The sequence below is a fragment of the Actinia tenebrosa genome, unplaced genomic scaffold (genome assembly GCF_029948245.1).
Source record: "Actinia tenebrosa isolate PJP-AT-01 unplaced genomic scaffold, QUT_ActTen_1.0 PGA_scaffold10__47_contigs__length_13832649, whole genome shotgun sequence".
In the NCBI taxonomy this organism is placed as follows: domain Eukaryota; kingdom Metazoa; phylum Cnidaria; class Anthozoa; order Actiniaria; family Actiniidae; genus Actinia; species Actinia tenebrosa.
The window spans coordinates 12,177,700-12,196,789 of record NW_028292570.1 but is presented as its reverse complement, the minus strand read 5'-3'; the positions used below and the strand labels follow the sequence as shown (position 1 = coordinate 12,196,789).

The 19,090-nt window shown below is 37.3% G+C and overlaps 1 protein-coding gene and 2 pseudogenes across 3 annotated transcripts in view; 1 reads left to right on the top strand and 2 right to left on the bottom strand.

Annotated features, from left to right (window-relative positions):
• Positions 1-3,068: 3,068 nt before the first annotated feature.
• The window catches only part of LOC116295986 (phosphatidylserine synthase 2-like), a 33,320-nt pseudogene continuing 17,298 nt past the window's right edge, over positions 3,069-19,090 (bottom strand). The window contains exons 4-11 of the transcript XR_016119222.1: positions 17,059-17,126; positions 16,624-16,758; positions 16,034-16,084; positions 7,025-7,138; positions 5,855-5,932; positions 5,043-5,083; positions 3,781-3,868; positions 3,069-3,129 (exon numbers count right to left, since the gene is read on the bottom strand). The product of XR_016119222.1 is annotated as a phosphatidylserine synthase 2-like (transcript). The remainder of the gene's footprint in view (positions 3,130-3,780; positions 3,869-5,042; positions 5,084-5,854; positions 5,933-7,024; positions 7,139-16,033; positions 16,085-16,623; positions 16,759-17,058; positions 17,127-19,090) is intronic.
• On the top strand, positions 7,864-10,679 carry LOC148913081 (uncharacterized). The gene is made up of 2 exons (XM_089026775.1): positions 7,864-8,567; positions 9,805-10,679. Exons 1-2 carry the CDS (start codon positions 7,864-7,866, stop codon positions 9,953-9,955), a joined length of 855 nt encoding a protein of 284 aa, XP_088882901.1. The 3' UTR covers positions 9,956-10,679.
• On the bottom strand, positions 10,899-15,521 carry LOC116295996 (uncharacterized; annotated as a pseudogene). Its single transcript, XR_016119185.1, has 6 exons — positions 14,557-15,521; positions 14,118-14,194; positions 13,442-13,630; positions 12,251-12,777; positions 11,361-11,712; positions 10,899-11,158 (listed from the first exon to the last, which is right to left on the bottom strand). The product of XR_016119185.1 is annotated as an uncharacterized LOC116295996 (transcript).

The following is a 19,090-nucleotide window of genomic DNA, read 5'->3' as shown; positions in this document are numbered from 1 at the left end:
ATTACTAGGTACACTGTAGAAGTCAAGAAATAGACCAGTTTCGAATTCCAAATTACCGCTGCGTTCCTTGATTATAGACTCATTTGCACAGGTTTAGCCTGTGTAAAATATCAGTGTTTAAATATTCACAAATACCAACAGAAACGTAAAGAATGCACCACTTCAACAATACAAACATTTTGAAACTCAACGGACCTTGACTGGAACACGTGTATATTCTGCACAAACTCGAGGCTAACCCTGTGCAAATGAGTCTGTAATCAAGAAACACAGCAGTAATTTGGAATTCGAAAGGGGTCTATTGTTACCAGGTAGAAGTGAAGCCCAGTAGGGCCAGGTTAGTACTTGGATGGGTGACTGCCTGGGAATACCTGGTGCTGTAGATTTTTTCTTATGCGCAATTGAAAATTCTCCATTGATAATTGTGCAATATGAGTGTAATAAATTATTATTGTTAAATTATCATTAGCAGTCTGTAAATCTGATACACAATTGCCTATATTTACATTCAACTTTAACCAGAATTTTCTCAGCAATTCACTTCAATCTATATTGCTAGGCATTTAATGTCATTCAACGGATGTTGAGACTGCCCAGCTGTCAGGATGTCTTTTAATAGAGTGCTCGCACTAAATCTGTGAAACAAATACTAATTTTTAGTACTAAATAGTGATAATCAAACAATAGGAAACAAAGGATTCTGTATGAATTACTACTAATTAGTACTAAATATTATTGACGGGTTTAGTGCGTGCACTCTATTAACGGTAACCAGTCATGACGCCACCTTGTCATGACGCCACCTTGTCATGACACCCCCACGTATACCATGACACCCCCAGTCTGTACTACCATGACACCCCCAGCGTAAACCATGACGCCCCTAGTCTCTATTAACACTTAGTTTATAAGAAGTTTAATGATAATAATATGGCGCTCTATATATATCCTCTATAATGTTTTGCTTTTAAATAGGAAGAACATCTATTATTGAATTTGCTGGTATTTGAACAATATGCGAAACACCAAGACTTCAAATTATTTGAAAATGTAACCCTGCTGCTCTATGCTTTATGAGTTTTCTACGTTTTTGCCCACTTGGTATCCCATAATTCAAGATGGCTGTCATATCAGTAAGTCATTGAACAACAACAGGTCTGTTCGTTTGCATGTGGAGTTTGACGCTAAAACTGGGTCTGACTTTTATGCTCTATAGAATTATATTTATATAAATATATGCCTTTTTATGTTCTTTTTCTGTGTGTGTGTTTTCTCAGGGCCTCACTGAAAATCACCTATCGTGAGTAGGCTCCCTGATGAAAGATTATTATTGTTATTATTATTATTATTACTATTATTATTAGTATATGTAATAGGATTCCATGCTGTCCAATTAAGAAATAATTGGACGAGGACAATTCTGAGAACTGACAAAATTGGATGAGGCCGTAGGCCGAGTCCAATTTGGCAGTCAGAGGAATTTTTCAAGTCTAATTATTTCTTGATTGGGCAGCATGAAATCCCATTACCTATTAATTATATAGCTGCCTTATTAATCCTATATCAACAAGACCTGTCCAATTAAGAAAATAATTGGACAGTTACCTGTATGGGATTAATGAGAAGCTGTATTATTATTATTATTATTATTATTATTATTATTATTATTATTATCATTATTCATGCAGGTTTATAATAATAATCATTGAAGGTATATTAAACATGTATTCTTACCTCGGCAGAAGAGTTAGCATGTGGTGCAACACAAACAGGGTTTCCCTCAAGATTAAGACTCTTGAGTGACGAGCACAGTGAAAGAAACTCTACTTGGGATAGGTCGTCAATCAGGTTTCCTTCCAAGTCCAAGACCTCTAGGTTATCCAACATACTGACTGGGCTAACGTCATTGATGTCGTTAAATGCTACAAATAACTCCTGTCAATCAATCACATTAAAACATGTCACATGATACAACAAGCTTGATTTGTATTGAAAAAATAGAAAACGCGCGCGCATGCTGTGTGCAGTTATAAAACTTGCAGGGGTTAGCAGAACACGAGAGAAGTGTTAGGAGAAGCACAACAGGTAGCAGAGTGCTTCTCATCACTTCTCAAGTGTTCTGTCAAGGAGAGCGCATGCTCACTCTAGATCCGCTGACATTACAACACCAACATCATCATCATCATCATCATCAACACCATGACCAACACCACCATCATCATCATCCTCATCATCACCACGATCAACACTACCTCCATCATCATCAACATCAACATCAACATCACCACGACCAACACCACCACCACCATTATCAAAATGATTATCATTATCATTGACACATACCACAAGAGATGAAAGAGAGCTAATACCATCCAAGTCAGTCAGTCCACACTGCGACATCCACAAAATCTTCAGGTTACCCAAAGAAGTCCCCAAGTCTCTATATTATAATGATAACAATGGCGTGGAGAACAAATGTGAAAATGTGGTGGAAATGGGAATAAATGGGAATGACATGAAGAGAAATTTTTAAATGGGATTAAAGGAATTGGGATACAACCATGGATCCCACATAGTGGCTCTTCTTCCACTTCAGGATTCCAATTGGAATTTATAAGTTGATTCTTATGGTGGAAGAAAAAACTGAAGAAGCTGGGGAGGGGGAGCGGGAAGGGGGAGGGGGAGGGGGGAGGGGAAGGGGGTGATGGGGATTTGGGGGAACCCTTGAGCACAGGAGAGAACCAATGAGCAACTCTACTCCGGAGCTCGAAATAGAAAAAAATTGCAGCCTGCCATAGTAAAGGCGCATGCTAAAAGAGGTCATTCCAGTAAATTTTGCATGTCATCTTATTATTCATTTGGCAGTGTATCATTATTTTCGCCCGCAAAACTTGAAATTTGGCCTGTCATTTGGCCATTGGCAGGCAGCTATTTGGAACACTGTACTCACATGACACCGCTAACTCTGGGAATAAAACACGAGTTGCCGTGACGACCAACGGTGCTTTCCTTTAAAACCATAAATCTATGAAAACCTTAAATCTAAACGTCAGATTGTTAAACCTTACCTGACTGTGGATATTACACTGTTTGATAATTTAAGTTGAACAAGATTTGGTAGCATTGCACCTGGAATCAGCGAAAAAAAATAGTTAAAATTAAACAGCCACAAACCAATGTATCTTAGTCAAGTGACTAAAAAATTGTTTTTGCTTTGTATCAAACCCTGGAACAACTTCAAGAGCTTACGATGAGAACTCAATAGAATGTGCATGTTATTCTTCATGCTGGGTTTAAACTAATGGCCAGATATTGGACAATGTTCGCCCAGAATTGGAACTCGTCCAGTCAATTTTTACCTTGCCGGTCATTTTGACCAGTAATGTTGAGTCAGAATTCAAAAGAAGGTATAACTAAGCTAAAACTAATTTGGCCTGTCATCATGACCAGTGACTCACCAGCCGTTACTTTAAGCTGTGTAGTGAATAACCACACTTACGGCTCAGGTTCTTTTATATCCCCCATTTGCTGTAGGTTAGGAAGGGTTGGGAGACAGAGCCTACGGTTTTTAAGTCCTTATCCGAGAAGACTTGAAGGTCTAACCATTTGCAGATGTAATTACAAAGGCAACACCTTCTCCTCAGTTATTTTAAGACCCTGAGTGTAGGTCCGTCTGAGGCTTGAACAACGACCTCCCGCACAACAGACCAACGCTCTTACCAACTGAGCTAACCGGGTGGCGGTTAAATTAACATAAATCAACTTGAGAAATATTCTTACCAACATTCCAAAGGCTCTGTTCATCAGTGTTTACTAGCATCTCCAGGCAGGTGGCATCCTCCAAATTACTCACACCAGACAAGGATTTCTAAAAGTTATTTTCAAATGTAAAATGTTCAGCCATCGTTTTTATGAGCAGCAAAGCAAAATGCTTGTAGAAAATAGCTTTAGAAATATAAAGCAAAGTCCATATATTTCACATAATTTTTCTCAAAATTTATTGCAGGCTGTACCCTATAGCCTCACTTCTATGTAGAATTGAGAATGTGTCGTTCAAGAAAATTTGCATACCCAACAATGGAGGAACTTTTAAAAAAGGTACACCCACTTCTCTGGAATTTCAATTTTTTCTTCGTGGTGGGGAATACTTAACAATTTTTCGCCGAGACGAACTGAATATTGGGGAATAATAACTGAAATGAAGTTGAGGTTATTATTGCCGATACTCACTGAGCCTGAGGTGAATAATAATTATTGTTTTAGTATAAATATACAGGTGACTCTTTAAAAACAGAAAAGAAAGAAGATAAAAGACATATTTAAAATTTGGTAACAGCAACAAAGAAGCTGGCCGCCATTTCGGATTATCTCTGGAGGTGATTATCGTGTGATAATCTGAGTTTCTCGACCAATTAACGTGCGAGATTTTCAATAGTCACCTGTGCATTTATACTAAATGGTTATATTCTAGAACCACACGGTTCCTCTGAGTTATATACTCAACTGAGACTTATCTCACCTATTGCCCATTACTAAAAACTTTATATAAAAGTAACGTAGCCAATCAGAATGCAATATGGGGTGAACTGTTCTGCTACTCTCTTTAATTCCCACTAAAAACATTGGTTGTATTATTATAATGATTGAATGATGATACTGATGGTGATGATGATGAAGATGATGGTACTGATGATGCTGATGATGATAATGTTGATGATGATGACGATAACGATGATGATAATGGTGATGCTGATGATGATGATGAAGATAATGATCATAATATTGCATAGAACAAAATGATGATAATGATGGTGATGATGATGATGGTGCTGATGATAATGGTGATGATGGAGATGGTAATGATGATGGTGATAATAATAATGATGGTGATTGAGTTGTTGATGGTGATGATGATAATGATGATGACAAGGAAATTAGATGGAGGATCAATTGTGGTTCTTTATAATTTCTCCCACTATTCCTAACGTTCTGGACTGATGAACACCTCGTTTCAACACTCAATCATAACATAACCAGCTTACCGGTACGTGGGGATATTGTACAACCCTCGCCAATGAAATGGCTGCAATAAATGACAGTACGAGGTCAGTGTGAAGCCTCAATATGGGAGCAAAATAATGGGAAGTATGTGTGAATGAAAGAGAAATAGGAAGAAATAAAACGTATTGTAGACCTGTAATATGAAAATATTTTACGACAAATGTAGGGAGTTATTAATGCTAAATCTACAGAGCCAGAGGCTTGTCTAAAGAATCGACGACAGATCACATTGGAATTTATGAGTTGAACCCAGAGAAAAACCCTTGAAGCACACGAGAGAACCAACAAGCGACTCTAAACACAAATGACACCGACCCTAGGAATCGAATCTGCGTCACTCTATAAGATGCCACTCAGTAGCAGCCCACACCACCAATCCTTTTCCTTAATACCCAATGAAGATGACTATGAGATGAGAGGTGAAAATATAAAAAATGAAAATGGAATGGGATGGGAAAGGAAATAGAAAAATGTAGAAGGTTTAGAATATAGCCTCGATATAATGCACGCTGATTGGTTACTCAGCACGTGTAAGCATGCATCCAAAAATCGATGGTGCACGCTGATGTTATTGAGTAGTGCACGCTATGTAATTAATATTTAGTCTGAAAATATTTTGAATTTGTTTTGATCAACCAAATTATTTTTACTCATTTGCTATGTTAGTTTTGGGTGCACTTGATTGGTTGCACGCTTTCTTCATGCTTCACAGCCTCCCATATGCACCCAAAACTTGAAGGAAGCATGCTAATCAATGGCCAATCCTTTATTAGTAACAATATAGATTCATTACCTTGATAGCCAGGTAGTCACAAGTCTTCATCCCAAGGTATGTTCCAAAACCATTACATATCAACACGTCCATTATCCACTACAAGTATGAACAAATATAAAAAAAACTTTCATTTCATATCACCACCTCATTAGCTCAATACGTACACAACTTTTATAACTGGTTGATGCTAATTTGCATAAACGTTAGAAATTAAAGTGCTTATAAGCCTTTACACAACATTTTCAGAATTGATTCTTTAAATAGTGAATAGTTGATTGTGAAGATATTTCGTCACTTGATTATGTCGGGTCTTTGAGATACGAAGGCTTATATTTCCAATATGTAAATGACTATGACGTAACATAAGGGATTTGAGTTATTTCGTGGCAACTTTTAATATTGAACGCTGGACATTTGTTGAAAACAAATTTGTAAGAACCTTTACTTGAGTCATGAGTAAAAGGATAATGCTTTTAAAATACTGTATTCCAGAACGAGTGCAGTGTTGTATATTAAATGATCCCTTATGTTACGTCATAGTCATTAACATATTGGGAAAATAAACCTTCGTATCTCAAAGACCCGACATTAAAATGACAAAATATTTCACAATCAACTATCCATTATCTATAAAGAATCAATTCTGAAAATATTGTGCAAAGGCTTACAATACATTAATTGCAATGACATTTTCTGGTAAAAAGGCCTTATAACTTTTAATCTCTGAATTATGAATGTTGTGTATATGGGTAAGAGCACAGTCTGTTGAGTGTGGGAGGTTGATAATAATAATAATAATGACAATGACAATGACAATGACAATGACAATGACAATGACAATGACAATGACAATGACAATGACAATGATGGGATTAACAGTGGATTCCACAGAGTGGCTCTTCTTCCACTGGATTCCAATTGGAATTTAGAAGTTGATTTTTGTGGAGGGAGGAAAGCTAGAGAACCCGGAAAACCCTGGAAGCACAGGTGGAGAGAACCAACAAACAACTCTACTCACATATGACACCGAGCTTAGCAGGACTCGAACTAGCTGGGTCCCATTTGTGAGAGGTGAGTGCTCTCACCGCTACGCCACCCATGCTTCCCAATATGGTTTATGCTTTGAGTATGACAGAATATAAACATATCTGTAGTGTAGTTAAATTTCATTAGAGGTGTTCAACTCACATGGTCCCACCAGCACTCACAGAAATTCGGCAGTTGATGTTCCAGCGTATATTCAAGAATCTCAAATAAAACACTAATTACAGTACACAACCACCAATCCCGGATCATCAGCGCCTGCAGAAGAATAGCAAACAGGTTACATCAAGCAAGAATTTTGAAAATTATTTATTAATATTTGAATACTTTTTAAAAATATTTTTCCTTCAAGTATTATACTCGTTGTTAACTTCTTCAGCATTCCTGATCTCTAGCCAATATCATTTAGAATAGTTTTATATACGTACATAATGAACACAAGTCTAATACTCATTCAGAAAAAAGGTGTGTAAAAATTACCTTTTGAATGAAATAGAAAACGTGTGCGCATGCTTTGTGCAGTTATGAAGCACGTGGGGTTGGCAGAACATGAGAGAAGTGTTTAGGAGAAGCATGACGCATAGTGGAGTGCTTCTCGACACTTCTCAAATGTTTTGCCAATCCCCCAGTGCTTTATAACGGCACACAGCTATGGCGCGCCAAACCGGACAAAAATACTTGTATCAAATAGATAAGACTTATTTTGAGAAATATAAAACTTCTTGTCAAAATATGAAACTTGTTTTAAGAAATATTACCCTGCGAGCAGAGTCTCCTTTTAACTCCTCTACGGGCGAGACTCTGCTCGCAGGGTAAAGAAATATAAGAGTTATTGTAAAAATATAAGACTTGTCGAAGAAATATAAAACTTCTTGTCGAAATATATGACTTTATTGACGCCTGCGATCTGTGGTCAGCAGCACAAAATGTCGAGACTGCGGTATTATTGACCAGCGGGCATTAACCCGAGTCATTAAACAAAGATGGCGGACGACTTGGTTGTTCTTCTTGACATTTTACACATTGGAAAACAAATCTGCGACGAAGTGAGAAGAAATATTTTTGTGACCGATAGAGAGACAGCCGGGAAACTCAGGAATAACTGTGTTCAAGTTATCATCGCTTTAGTTGTTGCAACCAGACAACTACCGAACGAGCAAGACCGAAATTTTATTCACGAGAATGTTTATATGTTAATCCTAGAAATTCAGAAATATATTTTATTGTTTGAAGAACGATTCTCCGAAAAGGAAGGAGATGAGTCGCATTATTCTTGCCCCACAGTTCCAGGTGTTGGTCAAGGTCGACCAAAATTCCAAATTCCTTGTGAACAGCTAGAAGGGCTGAGGTCACTGGGTTTTTCATGGACGGCTATAGCTAGAATGCTGGGTGTATCGGAGAAGACTGTCAAACGTAGGCGAGAGGAGTACAATATATCTGAGCATGCTGTACTGTTTTCGGATATCACGAATGATGAATTGGACAGTCTCGTGGAGCATGTTCTGGAAGTGTCACACAATTCGGGAGAACGTATGATGATGGGATGGTTCAAGGGAAGAGGGATTCGCATTCAAAGATGGAGACTAAGAGAGGCAATATCTCGTGTGGACCCAATTGGGCGAAAGCTCAGAAGGAAAACAGTCACCAAGAGGAGAGCATATTCAGTTCCAACTCCAAATGCATTGTGGTAAGAATATAGCTACACTGTAAAAACTTATTCTAAGGGGAAACAATCATTTTGTCCATAAGTACATTCCCCTTAAAAGTTAAGGAGGCCTACTTACCTCATGGACAAAAAAGAGTGTTTCCCCTTAAAATATGATATACTTATAAATAAGCTTAATTACTGAATTTGTTGCAGTAGCCATTATTAGCCTTGATATGGTTTTCTCACAGCCATATTTATTTCTGGCTTATAACACATACCTTGGTCTTAATAATTTATAAGCTAACAAGTTCATCTGGTTACATGTACTATATTTGCCTGTTATTAACTGATTGCTGGAAGCAAAACACTAGTACGATGCACACTTTAAAGCATCCTACCACCAGAACGACTGGTTATAGTGGGAATTTTAATTTCTTGTATTATTTTATAACCATTAACACTGTAGTGATGTATTTGATGGCTTGTACCATTAATTCACATCTAAATTATGTATGAAACAAGAAAAAAAGTTTTAGTTTACAGCACGCCTTTAATATCATGGCCACTGTACAAATGTTTTATAGAAGTATCCCATGTTAGCCATCTTATAAACCAAGATTGCAATTTCAGAATTAATAACCAGAATTTCCCAAGTACTGTGGATATGTTTAATTTGTTGTTGTATTTGCTTTTCAAAACAAATACCAGCTGTGAAACGTGTTAATTATCTGATTGGTTAACTTTATGGAACTTTTGTAGGGTGACCACAGTAAGGTGCCTAAAATAGGTTTTATTAGATCATTCATGTGGTTTTTTGCAACATACAAAAAGGAATTACTGTATTATTATTATTATTAAAGGAAATTCTTTTTAGACATACTTTGAAACCACAAGACTAGTATTTAGTATCTATTATTATTTTTTTCCGGTCCGGTATCCTAAAAAATCGTGCGTTCTGATTGGCTGTTTGAGCGGGCGGTATTTTGTCAGTATCTGCCCACGCGCGCGGTCCGGTATCCTTTGCCACTAAACGACAAAACAAAACGATTACAAAAACAAGTAAAAACAATAAGGGAAAAAAATTAATAAGTTATTTACCGTCCTATAGTCGGTCCGGATATGGAAAAACTGTGCCCTCGGTCCGTATATTCCAGACCTCGGGCACAGTTTTTCCCTATCCGGACTTCCTGGCCGGTAAATAACATATATGTAAGTACAAGTAATGTTTATAAAATAACCTTAGCTAATTATATACACTGTATTACATATTTTGCAGGCACCTTGATGGGCACCACAAATTGATACAGTGGCGAATTGTCATTCATGGTGCCATAGATGGATTTTCCAGATCTGGCGTGATGTGCATAATTATGTTGTTCAATACTTTAAAAACATTTTCTTTTATTTGGAATCAGTTGAACTTCTAAATCGTGATGATGATGAAGTGGATTTGTTTGCTTTACATTATGTTTATCTACCACGCATAAATAATGCTATTCAACAATTTGTTTTGCAATGGAACAATCACTCACTCTCTGGTGATGGTGGATATACCCCTTTACAGAGGTGGACAGAGGGCCTTTACAGATTTACCCAGTCAGATTATATGACTGTAAGAGACATGCTCAACCCACAGAATTGTAATCAGGATTATGGTGTTGATGATGATGGACCAATGCCTGAGCTTCAAACCAGTAACCATGTTGAAATACCTGCATCTACCATTCACCTTACGGAGGATAAGATTTCCCAGCTCATAAGTGATGTTAACCCAGTTTCCAATGACTATCATCATGGAATTGAGTTGTATTGTGCTGTCTGTAACATTGTAAGAGAGATAATTGGTAACAATGAATGATTTCTTAATTTCATTACTAATCACGTAATTATTAGTAATTAATAATTACCAATTCCATTGCAAAAGAAAGTGGGCAAAGCATTCTGGTAGCTGTAGTTAATTATGTGGTCATGCATTATCGCCTTGTAATCCATCAATGGGCTATTATTATCCAACTATAGGATTGTCATAATCTATTTAGCATAAAAAAAGAGTTTATTTTTAAAACAAACAGGAGCCTTTCGTAATCACAGGGCATATCACACAGTTTATTAACAATATAGTTTGTGTAAACTTTAAAATGCATGTCACCCAAAAAGTTTTATTTTGTGGATATACAGTAGACTTTGCAATATGTGAGGTTATTTAGGTTTGAAATGACATTATGCTAAATTGAACAGTATTCATTTGGGTGTAAACTTTCAGGTTCGAGTATTTTTTTAGTTTCAATATGAAGCTCTGTCTGACCCTCCCTGTAACTTTACCCCACAGTACATCCCCTGGGTGATTATAACACAAAAACTCATTACACATTAGTGTAAACCCAGGGATTAAAAAATGCCAAAACCAGTGCTTTGATTTTCCAAAGCTATGTCAATAGCATTTCTAAAGCTAGTGTAATCGTCATGCACACTTGGAAGTTCTAACTCTTGAGGGCAAGTATTTGCATTAGAGAGAGGACCATCTTTTGGACCAAGCTGCAGAACTGTGATTTTTGCAGGGTTGTGGAAACCAAGTGGAGGGATCACATTAGCCCCTGTGCAAAACTTTAATAAATCTCCCAACTTAGTTGCTGAAAATAAAGAAAGACATTGTTAGTCATATCATACAGCACTCATAGTTTTTTGGATTTGATGTTTTAGCATGATCGCAGGGCTGCTTTTCCAAATGAGTGCTATATACGACACTACAAATGTATATAGTAGAAAAACAAGGTCAATAATTTTGTGTGAAATTGCTTACACTTAACTTTTTCTTGTTGTCATCAATCTTACCTTCTTCTTCCAAATATTGTATGAAAAACTGTTTTACTTTGTCATTGACATCTTCAAACATGATTAGATCTTTGAATTCTTCAGTTGTAATATTTGATGTGTTGTTACAACTGACAAAAAGCTTCTTGAACTGAACAGGATGTTTTCTTGCCATTTCTAAAACAGGACCAAGTCCTGTGGCAAACTGATCAATCTCTGCTTTTCTAGATAGAATTACTGAATGCAAGCAAAGAGCAGTAATTGCCTCCATCTTATTTTCCATATGTAGGACTTTGAGGTACCCAGAATCAGCCAATAAACGTTGGTGATTTGTATATACCATGGCTATGTTGTCCAGTGTAGCACAGTTAATCTAAGCATGATGACATCAAAATTTCAAATGTCAGATATCTATATTAATTTTCATTTCGAATTTACATATATAAGGGATCATTTATTTCTTTGTCATTGATCTTTAAGGTTTTCAAAAACCCCTCCTTCCTTTTTTTTTGCTTCGTCCCATTCTTTTAACAAATAATAATAGGTTCTAAGTATTCATCCCACAATCACACACAAAGAAACCCCTCCCATAAACAATGCCTATTTAGCAGGCTTATAGAGAGCGGGGGCGATTTGGTGGCAGTTCAAATTAATAAGAGAGTCAACTTATTGCTTAATGACAAGCCAACATATTATAACAGCATTATGTTGTTATGCTGCCAGTGTGAACCAAAATTAAGACAGATTTTGAGGAGACTGATGTTATTCTGCAATTAAATTGCTGCATTTTATGCAACCAAAGCAAACAGAACTGGAATTGTAGTTAACTAAACAAATATGTTATGTCTACATGCATGTGTAACAGAAGCTCATAATTTATTTTATACAATAATAAAAAAAAAACAACAAACCTCCTCAATAGTGTGAATCACTGCATAGTCTGTAACATCATCCTTGGTAATGTCTGCAATTGTGTTTTCATCATTTGGAGATAACAGGTACTCATAAATCACTGGTGGTAGATGTGCAAATCCTGGCCCTCCATTAAGAATGCTCATGGAAATCATTCTACCTGCCACCTTAAACAAGCTTGCTCGTACTGCATCTGTATTGTGCATTGGCAGTGAAAATGTCCCTCCACTTTCAAACAGCTTTATTGGGGCAAATGGAGATAACAATGAATTAACTAGAAGGGTAAAGTATTCTTTAGTTGGGCCACCACCATCAAGTGCTGGTTCTCCCTCAAAGGTAACCATGGCATGACTGCTGTAATCGAACGCCCTTTTCTTGAAGAATGGAACACTATCAGCAAGGATGGTTTCTCGTCTGATAGTAATTCTCAATGGTGGGTCCTTTTTGCTACTGATATTCAAAAGAATGTTTTCTAGACTGTCTTCTTCGCCACTGTCAACAGTGTTCCATCTGACCAGATCATTTCCTTAAAGTAATGGTAATGAATTGAAATAAACTTATAAAATTATACTATAAGTGACTGAAGGCCCTACCTATCTAATTTTCCTTTTTTATTAAATTACAATGGGTTACTTGCACTAAGTTCACATGACCTCATCTCCCCTTAATCTTAAATCTTTGTAAAACCAATATCAATAAGTGGAAAGAGCATACTAGAATTATAGTAAGGTTTGGATGAACCTGAACCTTTTATCACACAGTATACTCAAGGACAATACATTGGTAGTAATATATGACTGAAAGTAGTACTTGCAACATTCCAGAATAACGCTATTAGTTCTAGCAACACCATTCCTGTTTGTAGCATAATCAAGTCTAAGCCAGTGAATAAAGTCAAGTGCAAAGGAAAAAGTGGCTTTTTATTTGCTAGTCATGACAAGGGTACATTCCTATACACCTCTGGCATTTTGTGAGTGTTTTCATTACAATTATGTCACATAAAAATACTCCATACCACAGTATTTAGACATTGCGAATGTACTCATTAAGTTCTGTGCTAGCTGATGACAATTCATATAGAGGTTCTTGTGTAATTGTCATTTATAATTGATGTTTAAAAAGCACTAGCCTAGTAGTTCTTAACCCACTGGTTCTTATATGCAGGGTTTTACTGACATTTGTGAACTTACTTGTGCTATTTCCTGAATCAGTGTAAGAACACTTGGGGCAGACAAACTCTTCATCATCGGCATAAACCCTCATACACCCAGAGTTACTGGTGAATGTGCCAGCAGAGTGTAGGTCAACTTCATGGCCACACTTTGGGCACTTTACCTTGTATACAATCCCTTGTCCATATTTTGTTATGAAATATGAATCTTAAATAAAAAACAGATTTCGAACAAATATTAGACTGGTGAAGAAAAAATTCAAAAAACTTTTCTTCATCTCTTCCAAGTACATGCCTCATTCAGAGATGACTCTCACACTAACTACCTCTATATTCAATATTTGCAACACACAGGAAAAGAAAGAAGGAGGAAAACCGAAGAACCCATAGAAAAACCCTTGTCACATGAGAGATAACAACACATCGAACAAACTTAGTTCGCATATGACCAGTAGAGCAGGAATCAAACCTGGGTCACAGGCCAGCGCTCTCACCACTTGGCCACCCATGATGAATGATAATAAACATTTATATATCATTGCATCTAATTATAGTAAAATTGTGCATAGAAGAACCAATGGATTGTAAACTCCTAGACTGAAATTTGCAGTAAATGATGATAAAACGGCATGCTTCCTTACTTACGTCCTTAGGTTGCCCTCAGGTGAGCCAAGTATAATGTTCATTATACTTACCATCTACTTTGGAAGATGTTTTGGTTCTTTCCTCTTCTCCAGAGGCAGATTTTATTGCACTACTTGCTGTTTTGGTACTAGACATGAGTAAAATATGACCATTAAATACACTATCAAACATCAAACATTCAATAGGTATTTGCATGAGGGAGTCAATTGCTGCAACTTCCTGACTGCTTTTCCACTTTCTTTTGAAGTGTATTAGTACCATCAGGTGGGTTGCAATGCACGTCATTGTCCGCTCTATGCATATAAAGGATGTATAACTATATGCATATTTCTAATATTACTAATGCATATTTCTAATATTTTAAATTATGTATATAACTATGTATATTTCTCGTTGTAGGGCAAACAATCAGCAACCATACAAATTATCAACAGTGTGTATAAAATAAACATATAAAAATTCATCGAGGTATAAATCATTTTCAATTACCTTTTGTTTTGGCTGAATGATGAAGTACTTTGAAATGAAGTACTAGGTTTTGTGTTTGATCGATCATCTTTTGCTTTCTGCTCTTTCTCCTTGATCAATGTGGAGTCTTCTCCAAAAACAGATTGCTTCAGGACTTTGGCATCTGAATCGGACTCCTCATCATCGGACTTCTTCTTGTCGAGCCATTTAGTGATGTCTTCACACAAATTGGTGGTTGCTCGAATATAAATCGGACCTTGTTTAGAGATGTGCTTAAGGAATTTTCCAGTAAACGGCCCATTCCTTAGTTCAATTTTTTATTCCCTATTGCCCTAACAAATGTGAACTTAGGACATGTGGACATTGCAAACGTATCCTTAAAAAGCTCGTTAAACATCACTTGAACTCCTTCCTCGTCAATTTCCTCTGAGATTGTCACTCCTGACTCTGCATAGCCTTCACTGAATAAGTATTCACGGAATTGTCCTCTTGGAACATTTTCTACTTTAAAACTTGGCAGTAGAACAACGTCTTTCAGGACTGACTTTCCAGTTGCTCGTCCTGTGGTACCTCTCTTAGAAGAAACGCTTGATTTAATACCCGTGGCATGTCGCCTCTTCGCTGATGAGGTGTAGTTTGTATTTCGGTTAAACATAGTGCTTGACCTTCCACTAGTACTTGGATATAACTTTTTCATAGTGTCTTCAACATTCGTGACATTTTGAGCTCTTGGTGATGCTTCAGGCTTGGTTTCCACCAGATTTTGCACAGCTTCGATTAGCGTATTTAAAATTGGTTCCGCCATCATGGAAATACTTCCAAGGACGACAAGCAAGGAATTTGGCGCGAAAAGATATCAGCTACTGATCATGTGCATAGCATTGCTGCTGACCACAGATCGCAGGCGTCAATAAAGTCATATATTTCGACAAGAAGTTTTATATTTCTTCGACAAGTCTTACATTTTTACAATAAGTCTTATATTTCTTAAAACAAGTTTCATATTTTGACAAGAAGTTTTATATTTCTCAAAATAAGTCTTATCTATTTGATACAAGTATTTTTGTCCGGTTTGGCGCGCCATACACAGCACAGCAAGCAAGCTTTTTATTTCTTTTATAAAATGCAAAGGGCCTGTGCATGCTGTGTGCTCTCATAAAGCACTTGCTCCCGACCAATCAGAATGCCGAATCTTCAATATTCAATAGATAATAATAATTTGAAAATTCTATTAACTTGGCTCGTAGGTTCTTGTTTATAGCACAAACAGAAGGTAAGTCATTAATATTACATATTCCTTGCACAAAAAGTTGTTTTTGCATTTCAGTTGCATATATGCTTGGCTTTTGTATATGCCAGGCTTTGAAGATTCGTTTTCAATAATGAATGTTCGAATCAAACAGTGAAATCAAGAATCCAAAAATAAAGTCATTAATGACCTCTACGTGTTCACACTTGAGGTAGTTTGACTGTAAATTAAGCAGCGTACAGTACGTACCTTGGCCCACCATCCAATCAAGTGGCAGAACACAAAAAAGTCACATTTTTCCTGAACAAAAACCAAAACCAATTAAATATCAGTTAACGAATGACAAGCATCATATAGCTCCGAAACGAATTGCAGTTAAAGGGGATGAAAATCAATGAAAATTAGAAATGACTTGTTTAAACTTATCTATATGGCCCAGATAGTAGCCACGCAACACGTTTCATTCACAGTCAAAAGTGGCGGGGGAAAATTATCAATTTTATTCAGCATATAAATTGTGAGTAAATGACGTCATTTCGTTCTTTTCGCTTTTGGCCCAAAATATCTCAACTGCAAGTGGCTCACAGGCTAAAATTTTTGCTAATCTGATTTTTATAATATTATAATTGAGTCATATTATCCTCGAATACTTCAATTATTCGGACTTTCAAAAATTGGGGCATTTTCATCCAAGTGCCCCTTTAAGCATACAAAGGATCACTACGAAAGATGATTGGCCCACGTTGATGAATGGCTTTGAAAACAGCCCTGGATGTCACAATGCGTTCTGTACATGATGTGAATCCTAGCGAAAAAGTATCTTAATAATAATTAATTACCATGAAGTTATGAAATGGACCATCTGGATGGCCAGGAGTATAAAGTGAACAATCGTCGCAGTACAATGTCTCTGGTAATGGTTCTCAGAGACTTTTGTCAACATATTTTAACAACTGTCGAGCATCATCTAAAGTCTTTAAACAAAATACGATATTAATGATAATTACCAAAAGAATGTAATGTGTAGTTCTGAAAATTATACGTACTTAATGTGTACTACTTTGACATGGGATTCTACCAGCTCACTAGATACACCATGCTGATGAGGCTCAATACAGGCCGAAACAGCTGTCCACGGTTTCTAGTCGAGCTGGCTCATTTTTTACGCGACTTGAAGTTGTGAAAGGCTTGTATGGCCCTCTTCTTCAGTCGTTTCATACAAGGCTCATAATTTACCTATCACACATGTTATTTTTATTATTATGGAACAGTACCTGGAATAAGATGAAAATCAATGCCAACTCATACAACACGCTCAAACACAGCATCAGTCTCCAAAATGCTACACATTAAAACAAAAAATATGCATTAATGTATTGGAGTTTGTTAGTCATTTTAATTCATTAATGGAGCTGTTTAGTAAGAAGAAATGTCCTAGAAATGTATTTTAGGATTCCATAGTTTCAGTCCCTTCCTTGGTTGCTTTCCTTATTTTAAATTCCCAATATGCAGTGCATATATTTTAAACTTTTTCATTATTATTTAACTCAAACTCAAGCAGCAGTAAGGGGGACACGCGAATCGCCGGCACACCCCCAAAAATGACACGGGTATAACCCGCAGTGACGAGGCCCTACAGGGGGTCTTGCGCGATCGGGTGGCAGCGCGAAAAGTCCCTTACTGCTGCTGTGTTGGGTACCGTAAACGGAGGTAAAAATATCTTATAAATATACGATGCACGAATGTAAAAAGTTTACCAATGACTTTTGCATAATTTGTCTAAGACCTAAAGTTATCGTACCTAAGCCAGAACCCTTTTGGTGTTGTGGTAAAAAAATGCAAATAGAAGACGACACGTCAGCACAGTGTTACGAGTGTGGTAAGAATATTCGTAATGCCGTACCAAATGCTACCAAAGAGCAATATTACGCCAATGGAGGTCGTACGAAAACACCTTATAAGAGAATAAAATACTTCCGAGACTGGATGAGTCATATCCAAGGTCTTCGGCCGGTATATTTAGACACGCAGAAAATCATAGACCACTTAGAAGAGCCAACCCCGCAAAGTCTACGGAAGACATTGAAAAAATTAAAACTAGGGAAATATTACAGAGCTATTCCCTATCTTTTGTCTGAAATTACCGGTAAGTCTATTCCCGAGGTTTCTGATATGAGCAGAGCCGAGTGGATGTTTTGTCGGCTGAATAAGGATATTCCTTATTATCCTGATGTAATTTACGAAATATTTTACAAAATAGACCCCAACCACCCCCTGTTAGGATGGATTCCGAGAAGATGAAATGTGCAGTCGAAATCCCCCTACGTTCTTTTCGAAGGAAATGTCTACTGAGCGAGCTTTCTTTGTAGCTCCTCTTTTACCTCCTGGTAGATCTTTTTGCGAGATTCCTCGGAAAGATCTTTTACAATGGTTTTTTTATTGCCCGACTTTAACTCCCCGTATTTCTTTTCCTCCGCGAGGATCAAAGAAAACTCCATGTCGTCGATTTTGCGGTCCCGTAAAGCTTGGGAGACCAAGTCGGCGATGGTGTTAGCCTTTGCTCTTGCTAGGGCTATATGAGTGTCGTGCTTGGATATCTTACCGGACAGTTGCTTCATAATACCTGTAGTAACAGCGGAGACGATGCCGCAGGCCGCTCCAACGCTAGCCAAAGGAACGCCAACGACTATTCCAGGTCCGGTGAGTGAGGTAGCAACGCCGGTGCCTGTAAGAGCCACGGACATGGAGCCGGAAGTTATCGCTATTTTATGTAGCATGCTTTGGGCTCTGGCATACTTTTTCCTAACCTCCTCATAATGTTTTGTTTGCCCTTCCAAGTAAGCCAGTATTAAATTTGCTTTATTAAGCCTGAAATTCTCCGCGTTTAATTCGTTAGGTTCCTTAGGAAGTTCAGGATAAAGTGGAGGTGCTGATGGTATAACATCCATTATATATACTAATGTACGACGCTTTTGGGAATAACATAGAGGAGCAGCCACATCATGACAACAGGGATTACTGGAACTGGAGAGCATTTAGGAAGATGTTTCCGCACGCGGATGCTAGTAAGTTCGAAAGGAGGCCTGATGGGATTTACTTCAACGGCTCCAGGATGTACAGCAACGAGGATTTGAAGCCAAAGAACCCAAAACCCGAGCATAAAGAAAGGCAGCCTAATTTTCCAGAGAATTTATTACCGGCAACGGAGGATTACCCATTTTACGATAACAAAGGCGGCGCAAATGACTTTGCTAAGATGGTTACCTCCTTAGAAATCCCCGTGGGTTCTACGACTTTCAAAATAAA

Coding starts and splice junctions, on each gene's coding strand:
- LOC148913081 (XM_089026775.1), top strand. CDS start 7,864: ATGGCGGACGACTTGGTTGTTCTTCTTGACATTTTACACATTGGAAAA. Junction 8,568..9,804: donor CCAACTCCAAATGCATTGTG/GTAAGAATATAG, acceptor CATATTTTGCAG/GCACCTTGATGGGCACCACA.